The following is a 12,202-nucleotide window of genomic DNA, read 5'->3' as shown; positions in this document are numbered from 1 at the left end:
TCACCCAGATATGCTATTTTGCAAGAGACAATCATCTGTCTAGTTTTAACCTCTATTTTGGAGTCTATTTGTTACAGTAACTTAGCCTATACCCTATTGGCTGGCTTGAACAAATGACCAATGAGAGTGAGACATGGATTCAAAATTGCTTTATCTCAAACAATCTAGGTAGAAGTGAAGATGATTTACTCTGGAAAAGTCAGATGAATTAAGAAGTCACTCTAGAGATGAGAAAGAGTGAATGAAGTTTTTAAATGAAAAATGCCTAAAAGAAATATTTCTAAATTAATAATAGAGTACAAAAACATTTAACTAAAATTACAAATTAAAAAAATTAGATATTGATATTTCATCCATGTTGCAAAAGGCTTACTGGAGTTATCAAGTAAACATCTCTAGTCTCATTAGGAAAATGGGGAGTCACATGCTGTCATGTGTACTGCATCCTTATCCTTTTCTGTCTCCTTTGCCTCCATCCTAGGATAAGCCTCTCAATTTAGTGTCCTGCTGCTGGCTTCACCTCTTGATAATTCAGGTACCACAGAATCATTGGAGTGATCTCAAAAACATATATCAAACCATTCTCTTAAAACCCTCATGGCCTCCCATTACTCTGCAGACTTCATCTGCTCCCCCTAACTCCCTTCCTAACTCACTGCTTTGCCTTCCACCTGTGCATCCCCTGGGCCCTCTCCGAGGCTGAGATTCTCAGCTCAGATGTCATCTCCCTAGACATTCCCCTGCCCCAGCTCTATACTGCATTACTTTGTTTCATTTGTCATTATCTGAACTTGCTTGTGTGCATATGCAGTAGCCATCTCCCATTAAAGGCAGGCACCATGAGAACGGGCATCTCGCCTGCTTTCTATCCTTAATGCCTGGAACAATACTGTCAGCACATTGTAAATGCTTAATAAATTGTTGAATGAATGAACAAAAACTGGCAAATACATAGCTGAGATTCAAACCTAGTTTCACAGAAACTCTTCTTAACCACATGGTCAAGTGAGGGTTCCCTTTCCTTTAGATTTTTGCAATGCTGCAAACATTCTAGTTCATGCATCTTAGAATGCAAGCTTGTTACAGCTATGTTCCTGAAGTATTACCTCACTAAACCATGGCCCACATTCATGCAATTTACTGACAACCTAAGCTATTATATACAAGTTTAGTGGTAGAAAAAATTAAACTCAATGAACTACCCAAGGGTACATGCTATGCTATTCAACATGTAACTTCTTTGCCAGTAACCCTAGGATACACCCAGTGCCACACAACAAATCCTACCAGCAAAGACAGTGAAGTCAGGGCATTTATCCTTCTGGCTCCTTCTCTGCCAGAGGCTGTGTTCCTCTGCCCAAGTCCTTCACCCAAGGCTGTCTTTGGGTTCTAGGTAACATGACCCTCCTCTAGCCCCTTCAGGATTTGGAAATGGCTCCAAGCTGTTGCCAGTGCCTAGTATTTCACCATACCTTTCTGGATCCCCTCAACCACACCCAGGCCTTGGCAGAATCCTCCTTGATTTTGAGGTTGGGAGGGAAGCCCAGTCTAAAGCATCTACTTGCATAATTTACACATGAAAGACATTTCCAGGTTTTATTTCTGTTAAGATGACAGTTGATAAGCACCCTCAATGATGGGTGTGTTGTTTGCTGGCGATTCTGCTGTATATAAGTGACTTATAATGCTTCCCTCTCAACACATTAGAGAACTAAGTGAACCTTTGGCAGGCCTCCAAATCAGTGGCTATGAACACTGTACATGTAATAAATCCCAGTAGACCTGGGTTTTGGATGGTAGTTACCTCTGAGAAGAAGACGATTATGATCTGCTAATTCTTAGGGAAACTCCACTAAGGTCTACTTGGCACCATTGCTTGATTGGGTGCATCCCAGATGGGAGAAAGGCATGAAAGTAAACACATAAACTTTCCATAAGGACAAATACTCATTACTGTTTATTTTACTGTTTTGGTCCCTGGTTGAGGAGAAGTGATAAACTTTTAACAGTCACCACAAAACATTATCTGCTATATTCTATCTCAACATTCTTTCTCTCCCGATGAAAGAAAGTTGCAGATATTTATTTCAGTATTAATGCAAAAACTCTCGCTTGACGAAGTCTAATGATCTTCCTTTAAGAAAGTATCCATGACATGTGGGGCAGCAGGTGAACCATTTGTGACCAGTAGAGAAAGGACTAGTTCAGGATCAAGTGGAAATCGCTAAATACCTTACATTTCCTGTGATGTCCATGTTCTCATGTTCATTTTACTGACCTGCTCCAGAGAGTCCTAAGTATTTGACTTTCTGTACTTCCCTGAAATGACACTGAGTCTTATTAATTTTGTTATCAGCAATAGCCAGCAAAGTTTACAAATGGACTCTCATCAGCTAATTTATAAGACTTTATACGAATTTTTAGGCCTCTATCAACATTAAAGAAAAATAATTTGTGTTTTATATCAGCCACATTTTTCTTTACTTTTTTTTTTTTTTTTTGCAGTACTGGGGATCGAACTCAGGGCCTTGTGCTTGCAAGGCAAGCACTCTACCAGCTGAGCTATTTCCCCAGCCCCACATTTTTCTTAATGGTTACTCCTCGACTTCAACTAAAATTAATAATTTGAAGGCAGGTCTTACAATTATTATATGCTTAAGAGTTGGGGGCAAGATTATGTTCTTTAAAATCCTTGTGTGTGTGACCTTGGATGATTGCTAAATCTGTTTGTGCCTCTGTATCCCCATCTGTAAAATGGGGGCTAATGATGACCCTTTTTCACATCAATGTTAGAATTAAATGAGTTAAGTTCTTGGAGTTTTGCCTGGAACAGTCAGTGCCCAATAACTATTGACTAAAAAAAAAAAAAAAAATCATATGTCAGAATGTTTTTGAAGCCTAAATGTACATCTAATATATCCTTACAAATATTTTCATAAGGCTTTCAGTATCTGAAATAGTCTGCAGTCTATATATGAGGCTGAGCTTTGCTGCTAGAAGACTTGCTAATAACTAGTGAGCTATTTAAAAAATAATAATACCTTCCCAAAGAATATAGAAAGTCCCCATAACCAAAGTCTTACAAATTTTTAGTTTTTTCACTCTATAGAAATATTTTTAAATGTGTAAGACATTTTTCTGCCTTCATACCCATCATTTTCTTCCAAATTCCAACATCACAATGATTCTGTCTGCTTTTACATCAATTACTGCACTAAGTGCCACCAAGTATTTGAAGCTGGTAATGGCTTATAACACTTTAGAGGTCACTAGGCTTTTAGTGGTCTTTCATTTACTCTTTCCTATTTCCCTATCTCTTGGCTCACTGTCAAGCCTTCAGCTGTCAATTCACACTTTGGTCACACTGTCTTCCTTTATCAAGTATTCTTCTCATTTTATGTGAACTGGGCTAATAAGACAAGCTAGAATTTTATTTCAAATAAACTTAAGTCCTATGTGAGGGTTTTAAGAGTTTTCCTGTAAATAAGGTGCATGGAATTTGTTACATCTTTATTAAGAACTACAAATGGCCCTCACTACCATATAGTGAGGAATTAATCTCTTTCAAAAGTCTTTTTAATAATCCATTTATATAGATGCAGAGCACAAAGTTTCAAAAAAGAAGACAAGCAGCTAAAGATCACACAGTTATAAGATGGAGATAAGAAGATCTGGACCTAGTGTGTAGGATACAGTCTGGCTCCCTCTCCCCCTGTACAGACACATGGGGAGCAGCTGTGAAGCCTAGGTGCTCAAATCTCCTTGAACTACTATAGGTAGCTCAAATTATTACAAGAATAAGCTGTCGTTTTATTCTACACAACTAACTTTGAAGTGGAAATGATGCTCTTGATAAGAACAGAAACATTTGTGGGCTATGGTTGTGTGTGAAAGAGGCTCTATCAAGGGACTCAGTGCTGATTAATCACTAACCTCTTTGGTGCCTTCTGAGTTTTCTAGCAAATGCCTCTCAATGTGGGAAATTTTTTTTTTTTTTTTTTTAAAGTAACCAATCCCTGGCTATTGTTGTGAGGTTATTATGGTTCAGCTTGCAGGGCTCCTATTTCAATAGCCTGGGTGGTGTCTGATAACAAGGGAATACTAACTTGGTTTGAATGCTAAGGAGATACAGTGGCGTCTTTCAAATGCAGATTTCAACATTTCAAGGTTTCTAAATGTGGATTTCTGTTCAATTATAGTGACCCTAACCACTTGTTCTTTCCTGATCTCCTTAATCATCACCTTCACGTTTTCTAATTATTTGTTTAAATTTGTGTAATTGTTTCTCCACCCTTCCAACTAGTCTGTGGACAAAGGATTTAGTGCTTCTATTTGTGAAACAATGGCAGTGGATCTTTTTCTTTCCTGGGTTAAGATACTCTGTAAGTAATAAATCAAGCAAGAAAGTTGGCTCCCTATTGTCACTTAATGTACTCTCTCGCAGTAATCCAATTAGGCCTTTCATAACTGGTTAAAAAGTTCCATCAGGAAACTGACTACAGACTGATACTAGAGAAGCACCTCAGGGGAAGGAATGTCACCTTCTAGGACTCCTCAAAAAGTTTCCCCCTGGAAGGCCTTCATTCCTTTTCTGTTAATCTGCAGGGTTCATCGGGATTTATTTCACCGTGTTCTTCCTTAAATTACAAGCTTCCTAAAGGCAGGATGATGACAGGGTCATTCCTGCAACCCTTCCCCACGTACCTCACATTCAGTCCTCCCTTAAATGGGAGGAACTGTGAAATGAAGTTGACCAAATTATGATGTGTGTGTGTGTGTGTGTGTGTGTGTGTGTGTACACACACCACAGTGAATTCCACCTTTAGGTATATCTATAAAGCAACAATTAAAAAAAAAATAAACAGAAGGAAGCCAGTAGAGGATGAGTATGTCAAAATGTACTCCATTACTATGTATAGTTATAATGCACTGAAAAAAACTTTAGAAATTCAACTATAAATCAAAATCAGAGATGATGGCTCTGATTGTATAATTCAAATGAAGGTCCAGTTTTTAGTTATTTGGTCTGTTTTCAATCACATTTTTTCCTGTTTGAGCATCTAATAAATTATGTGCTGTAAACATGAAAAAAAAAACAACCCTAATCCCTTGCACAAAGTACACACTGTGTTTCCTATTTAAATTTTTATTGGATGCCTGCTTTATACAGACATGAAATTAGGCTCTGGAGATTCAGCCTTGAATGTATATATTGCTGAACTGTGGATAAAAAGAAAACAGGAAAACACAAAGCCATCACCCTACCAGACCATAGGAATGGTGTTCTTTGCTCCTTGTTGGCAATTTTTAATTAAATCTGCATAGGTATGAAGTGATAGAAGCCAAAATGACAGAAGGTTCACCACCTGCAAGAAGTTTCCAGAAGGAGTTCCTGCCTGGCAGGAAGTGTTCACTACTGTGTGCACCACAGGGCCCTGTTGGCAAAGCACAGGCTTGCTCACTGCTCAGCTCCCCTTTCCAAACCTTCCCAGCATCCTGTGACATATTTCCCTTATCTTTCTGCATCACAGACCCTGTGATCATTATTAGCTCTTTATCTTACTGACCTCAGGGGCATTTCAATAACTCCTTTCTGAGGTGAACTGCAGTGCTCCAGAATCTAGAAAAGTGGGCCTAAAATTAGATGGGCTTTGGTTACTTAATGTTAAAGGATCCCTGAGCACATATACAAGAGTCACTAATTGCTTGCTATTTTAATAAATTGGTATCGGTTTTAATGAGTCGATTTATTTTTAAAAAGTGGAGCGCACATGGAGAGCTGGAGATCAGTCTTGGCTGAGGGGAGGGAAGAGCTCGGGCCGGGAGGAAGCCATTTTAACCTACAGCATTATCTTCTTATGCTGTGATAGATTATGTCTCTGTATTTTAGAAATGCAGAGTCAGTCAGGGGCCTCACTTCCGGGATTTCCTCTCTTCATATTTATTAGATTGACAGGCCAAAAGTTCAAAGACGTATAGGTCACTGTGCAGATTTTTCTCAAATACAAAGAGTTTACTGTAGAGAATTGAGTCCTGTTCCAAAGTTGTAGCATCCTTTGGAATGATGATGTGAGGAATTTTAGGCAACTAAGACACTCAGTGGATCCCTTTACCTTGTACAAGTAAATAAAAAGAACACCAGGTAAAGATTGCTTAGGCGACATTTAAGCCTGTGAGCAATTAAATCAGAAGCAATTGATAAAAGTTTTGCCTTAGGCTCTGCCTTTGGGCAAGAATCATTAAAACTAGGTTCAAAAATCTTAATAAATATACCTCTGAATTTAGTACATAATATTTTGTGCATATGGGCATTTTTTCCCCCTGTAGTATAGGCCCATAGTCCCCTGATGGAATTGCTCTATAAGAAGAGAGACTTGAGCTGGCACACTCCCTTTCTTGCCAAGGGATGCCCTCCTCTACATTACTATGCAAGGGCATTGGCAGATTTGGGCCCCTTGACCTTGATTCTCAGCCTCTAAAACTATATGAAACAATTTTTTTCTTTCAACACTACCTGGTCTTAGGTATTCTGTTACAGCAACACAAAACAGACTAACACAAAGATTATAATAAAAAAAGATAGTAACAAGTATTAAGAAGGATGTCTAGAAACTGGAATCCGCATGCATTGCTGGTGGAAGGTAAAATGGTTTAGCCATTTTGGAAAACATTTTGGTAGTTCCTTGAGAAATCACACATATAGTTACCATATGATCCAGGAATCTCATTCCTAAGTATATGCCCAAGAGAACTAAAAAAAAGTTCATACAAAAGCTTGTATACCAAAGTTCACAGCACTATTATTCTTAACTGCTTAAAGGTAGAAATGACCCAAATGTCCATCAAATCATGAATGGATAAACAAATTGTGTTATACTATCACACTAAAGTAAGCTGTTTAAACAGGTGAAGCGGGAAGTACTAGTAATGAGGGGATCCAGGGGGACTTTCAATATTCTTCACTCAATTTTTCTATAAACCTAAAATTATTTTTAAAAAAGGCTACTTCTAAATGTGGACTATCCATACAATGGAATACTGTTCAACCATGAAAATAAACAAGTACTGATACATATACCCTTGTTAACCTTAAAAACAATACAAGTGAAAGAAGTCAAACACAAAAAGCCATATAATGTATGACTCCATTTTTATGAGATGTTCAGAACAGTCAAATCCATCCAGACAGAGAGAAAGTTAGTGGTTGCCAGGGACAGGGTGGGGCAGGGCTGAGAATGGACAGTGAACTGCTAATAGGCATGGAGTTAGATAATGGTGATGTTTGTACAGTAACTTTAATTGACTAAAGCCCACTAAATCTTATACTTGAAATAGGTGAATTTTATGATATGTGGATTATATCTCAATTTTTAAAAAAGACAGTTGAGCTGAGGGGGGTAAAAGTATGGCAGTCTTGTTCCTTGGGTACACAAGATAATATTTTTATTTCTTGGCTATAATTACACAACATTCTTTTGCTCATTGTTTCTTTCTTAAATACTAAGGGGATCCCATATACTTTATAATACTCCTTTTTGTCTTTTATATACTCTCTCTCTTCCCCAATTGTGTATTAGGCTTTTTCTTTTTCATACTATTCCAAAGCAAAGGACAATTAGCAATTCACTTCTTTTTCATACAGTTGAAGTTTTTCTTTGAGATAAAATGACATTCTCTTTGGCCGACCAAAAGCAAGAGGAAGAATAATCCATTATGATATGCTGTGCACAGCAATTATTCAGGAAGCTCAAAAGCAGACAGACACAAACACCCAACAGAAAAGGACACAGGACACAGCCTTGGCCCCATCAAAGTAAAATCATCTGCAGCACCTTGTATAATAATGTCATCAAACAAAAGTTAAAAGGCAAATGTGGAATGGGGACTCCTGAAAGCCTCTAACGCATCTTTTCAGTATAAACATATAGTGTAAATGTGGATTTAAGGAAAAGAAAGTGACACAGAAGCTGTCTCCAAAAGTTCATATTAGCTCAGGTCCTCTTATTTTAAAGTTCTCGCTATATATCTGTTTGTTTCTGAGATACAAAACATTTATTTATATATTGTAGATTCTGAAAATTAACCTTTTCCAATGCTTGTGGTATCACACTCATTGCAATATTTATCCTAATTTCATCTTATATCACTGAATATTTTCTAATTATTGAACATCTATTTGCATATGTATAACATCATATTCATATTTAAATCTCTAAAAGAAAATAAAGCAGGTAAATTAGCAAGCATGCTCAGCTCTGTAGATTAGCATCAAGATAAATTGTTCTTTTCATAAATAGTAGTCACTTTGAAAGGCACCAATTTATTTTTATAATTTATAATCTTAGCTAGAATTGATCATATAATTTAAATATCTGTTAGATCATGCAGCTTATATTCCTTCAACTTGGTTCCTTTAATAGAAATCTCTTTATAGTAGAAACACAGGTCACTATACTTACTCAATTAGTAACAACTATTACAAAAAAATATTCCACTCGACACCCTACCCCCTTGAAAAATATTTCTGGGTACTGGGATTAGTGATTCCTGACTTGATATATAGATGTTCTGTTTCAAATGGCAAAATTGCTTCAGTCATATTATTACCCAGATAAAATATGAAGAGTTGGTCCACTTACCTGGCTTTACAAGGCCTGACTTTGATTCCTTCTTATATCGGGCTGACTGGATATTTCCCTCAACGACCATTCCAATGGTGCATTTCTTTCTGGTAAAGTCTTCATCACTTCCAGGGCAAAAGCCAATGGGGCTGTTCCCGGTATCTGAGGGTGTCTTCACTGGAGATACTGACTGGCTGCTAGGACAGCCTGTGTCATCTAGAGAACAGGGATCGATAAGTTCTTAATGAGGGCAGGAAATCAATGATGGCAGCGAGAAGCCATGTAGGGTTCTAGGCGCACACGTACACGCCCTGTGCATTCACACGTGCTTGGCTTAGGTGGGCCAGGTGAACTGCTGTGGATGACTCTCTTTGATGATTTCATTTTTCTTTGTCACTCACATTAACAAAGAAAATAGCATTTTAAAGTAAGGCAAAACATTAATAGATTTCTTGATCACAAATATTTCTGTAACACAATGTGAAAACCTAAACATATGTCTGTTTGAATATCCTTATTTAGTATAATTTTGGGTCCTATCTGTCCACACACTTTTGATGGAATTAGTAATGAAAAGTTCACCAGAACAACTCAGGGTCACTCTTCAGAGTTGTTTGTGTTAGGAAAATAAAGTTCCTCAAATATTATTGACCACACCTAATACTTGACTGCTTGGTTCACCAATTGGCTAATAGAGTTTGATAGGTAAGACTGCTGCCTTTGGAAGTTCAGGGAAGTGCAAAGAAGTGAGCCTGTTTTATCACATATACACCACCAAAAATATATCAACCAGATAGATTTCTGTCTGGAGTGAACTGGTAAATTGAAAATGATATTCAACTTAGAAACAGTCCCTTAACTTTCAATTTACTGATTTTTATTACCAGGTTCATTATTTTAAGTTAGTATGTGTGATATGAAGTGACCTGTGAAGATGTTTATTAGGCAAACAGGAAATTCATACTGCTGACTCCTATAAATCCTTTCCCTATTTATTTAAGTATTTATGATGGTTCATTAATTCACTTATAATTGATGAGGAGGAAGATATTGTAATTTAAAGCCAAATTAGAATTACTTACTCAAGTAATGCCTACTCAAACTGGTCAGTCTGGTAGATTTTTATTACTAAAAAATTATTATATGGACATATTTTGATGCCCAGGCCAACTATGACAACTAATTAGACAAAAGAATGAATAATGATATGTAACATTGATCATTTATAGCACTATTAAATTTTTATGAATATTAAGAGAACCAAAATAATTCGCCATCTATCAAAGACTATCTTCAGACTCAACAGCGGGAATAATGACAGAAACAGAACTAGACCTGAATAAAATATACTCATTGCCTGACTTAAGCCTCGAATCCATCTGAAAAGGAATTGCCATTGCTTCATTTTTGGCTTTTATTTCATTTTTTTATTATGAAATATCCCAGTTCCTGGAACAAAGTGAACTTGGCACTAGTCAAATGATTCATTTCTTTCCATGTCTTTTTTTTTTTTTTTTTTTTAACTTTTGGGCATATTAATATTCATAGGACCTCCCCAGACTGTTTCTGGAATCAATATGTTTGGTATTTGGCTCGTGCCTCCTGCCTTTGCTGCTCCTTTAAACACGCTATGTCCTTCCTGGACCCCCAAAGAAACAACCGCCTACATGGAGTGATGAGACCTTCCAGGCTACTCCTGCTCAGCTATTTCATCACTTACTGTGGCGGCCTTTCCCTTAGATTTGCATGTCCCCAGCTTCAACCCAAAGACACCTGAACTCCTCTCTAGCTGTGCAAAGTTGCTAATTACTCAGCCAGACTCAGCACAAGGCTCAAACAGGTCTGCACATCACCTCACAGACACTCTCTGGATTCCTATCCCAAAGCAGATAAACTCAAATCAATGACATCTAGTCATTTAAAATTACCAATTGCTTTTAAAATTATTTCTTTATGACTCAGTTCCATAAATTACTTATTTTGAAAGAGAGAGGGCCCAAATAAATAAAAATCTGAGATTCAGAATGTCTAACTTAAAAAGCCATTTTTATTGAAAACCCTCAGATTTAAAGGGACAAAATTAAACAATTTCCAGTTCTAAGAAACAGTATTGAGAAATGCTATCAAAATAATGCTTTCAATAAAGAGAAAGCAATGTGTTTTGTTTGGTTCTATAAACAGTTTGATGGAATTAAATAAGAAAGAATATGTACTTGTCATGTTTTCAGTACCAGTAATTTCAGAATTAAGTGCTAGGGTCTGGATAAAAATTGAGAATTGAAATTATTTAGAGCGGTGGCAGTGTGAGGAGGGCAGTAGCAATTTTTCACCTGGAGTGTGTGCCTCACCTGTTACTCGTATTTACAGTCTGTATTTCGGGGACAGGGAATGAGAACATAATACCTAAATAAATCTTGAACTATGGGTATTTCTTAAAGCACCTGAATCACTACATAAACTACATAAACATTTCTTTCTTTTTTCTTCTTGGTAATAGGGATTGAACGTAGGGGCATTTAACCACTGAGTCACAAACCTTTTTATTTTGAGACAGGATCTTGCTAAATGGCTTAGGGCCTTGCTAAATTGCTGAGGCTGGCTTTGAATGTGTGATCTACCTGCTTCGAGCTCCCCCTGGGACTACATTAACCATTTCTTAACTCTTTATTATTGTGCTTCATATTGTGGGGGAAACAATAGTAATGTAAGAAAGGGTCTTTCATTGGCTCAACAAATATGTATCAGGTTCTGGTACCAAAACAGCCCACAGGTATTGTACCCTGTCCTCATCCAGATGCATCTTATGAAAAGTCAAAAAGAGTTGGTATATATCACTATCAGTGTACAGTTCTTAGAAAACTGGCAAGTCTATTAACCAAAAATATCAGTGAGTTCTCAGAGTACCTTGAGATGTCTGCCTATGCTGTCTATGGGATCACACAACCAGAGGAATCTAGTTCAGAAAGGGCACAGTCAATAACTTAGTTCCTATGATAGAAGACACACTTTGCATAAAAATAAGACCCCAGCACAGGCAAAGAGGTACATGTGCCAGAGTCATCTGGTCACCTGTGGCACCTGAGGGGTTTTACTCTGTGCATCACCAAAGAATGGTTATATTGTCAATAATTCTCTTTCAGGGTTCCTTCCCTGGTCTCCCTCCCCAACTCTCTTTCTTCACCACATAGGTGGGTGCTCACTACCAGTTCAGATGATCATACTACTACTTTTCAAAATTCGATGTAAATATTCACAGCTCACATTTACATCAAGAATCTAAGAACAGGGAAGTAAAGCTGATGTTTGGTTGTTCAGATCTAATCTCACCATGTGCTGCACTACATGTATTAAAGAGATGGAGTTATTAAACCTGCTTCAGTTCAACTCTCTGAGTGTGCCTTCTGTTTCCTGTTGCAACCCTGACATACACTTGGCCTGTGGAATCTACAGATTTGTGAACATGATATTTATAAGTCTAGCTTTTATATGTTAATATAAAAATTTATCAATGACAAAAATTTCTGTTATGATAGAAATGATAGAACTATTTCTGGGAAGGCAATGGCGGAAATCCTGAATGA

The 12,202-nt window shown here is 37.3% G+C and overlaps 1 protein-coding gene across 6 annotated transcripts in view; it reads right to left on the bottom strand.

Annotated features, from left to right (window-relative positions):
- The window catches only part of Sybu (syntabulin), a 109,128-nt gene that overhangs the window by 38,469 nt on the left and 58,457 nt on the right, over positions 1 to 12,202 (bottom strand). For all 6 annotated transcript variants that reach the window (XM_047562114.1, XM_047562117.1, XM_047562122.1 and 3 more), the window contains one exon: positions 8,640 to 8,837. In XM_047562114.1, coding sequence (XP_047418070.1) covers positions 8,640 to 8,837 — 198 coding nt within the window. The remainder of the gene's footprint in view (positions 1 to 8,639; positions 8,838 to 12,202) is intronic.

This window comes from Sciurus carolinensis, chromosome 1, assembly GCF_902686445.1.
Source record: "Sciurus carolinensis chromosome 1, mSciCar1.2, whole genome shotgun sequence".
NCBI classification, from domain to species: Eukaryota; Metazoa; Chordata; class Mammalia; order Rodentia; family Sciuridae; genus Sciurus; species Sciurus carolinensis.
The sequence above is the reverse complement of the archived record's forward strand: the minus strand, read 5'-3'. Positions and strand labels throughout refer to the sequence as shown.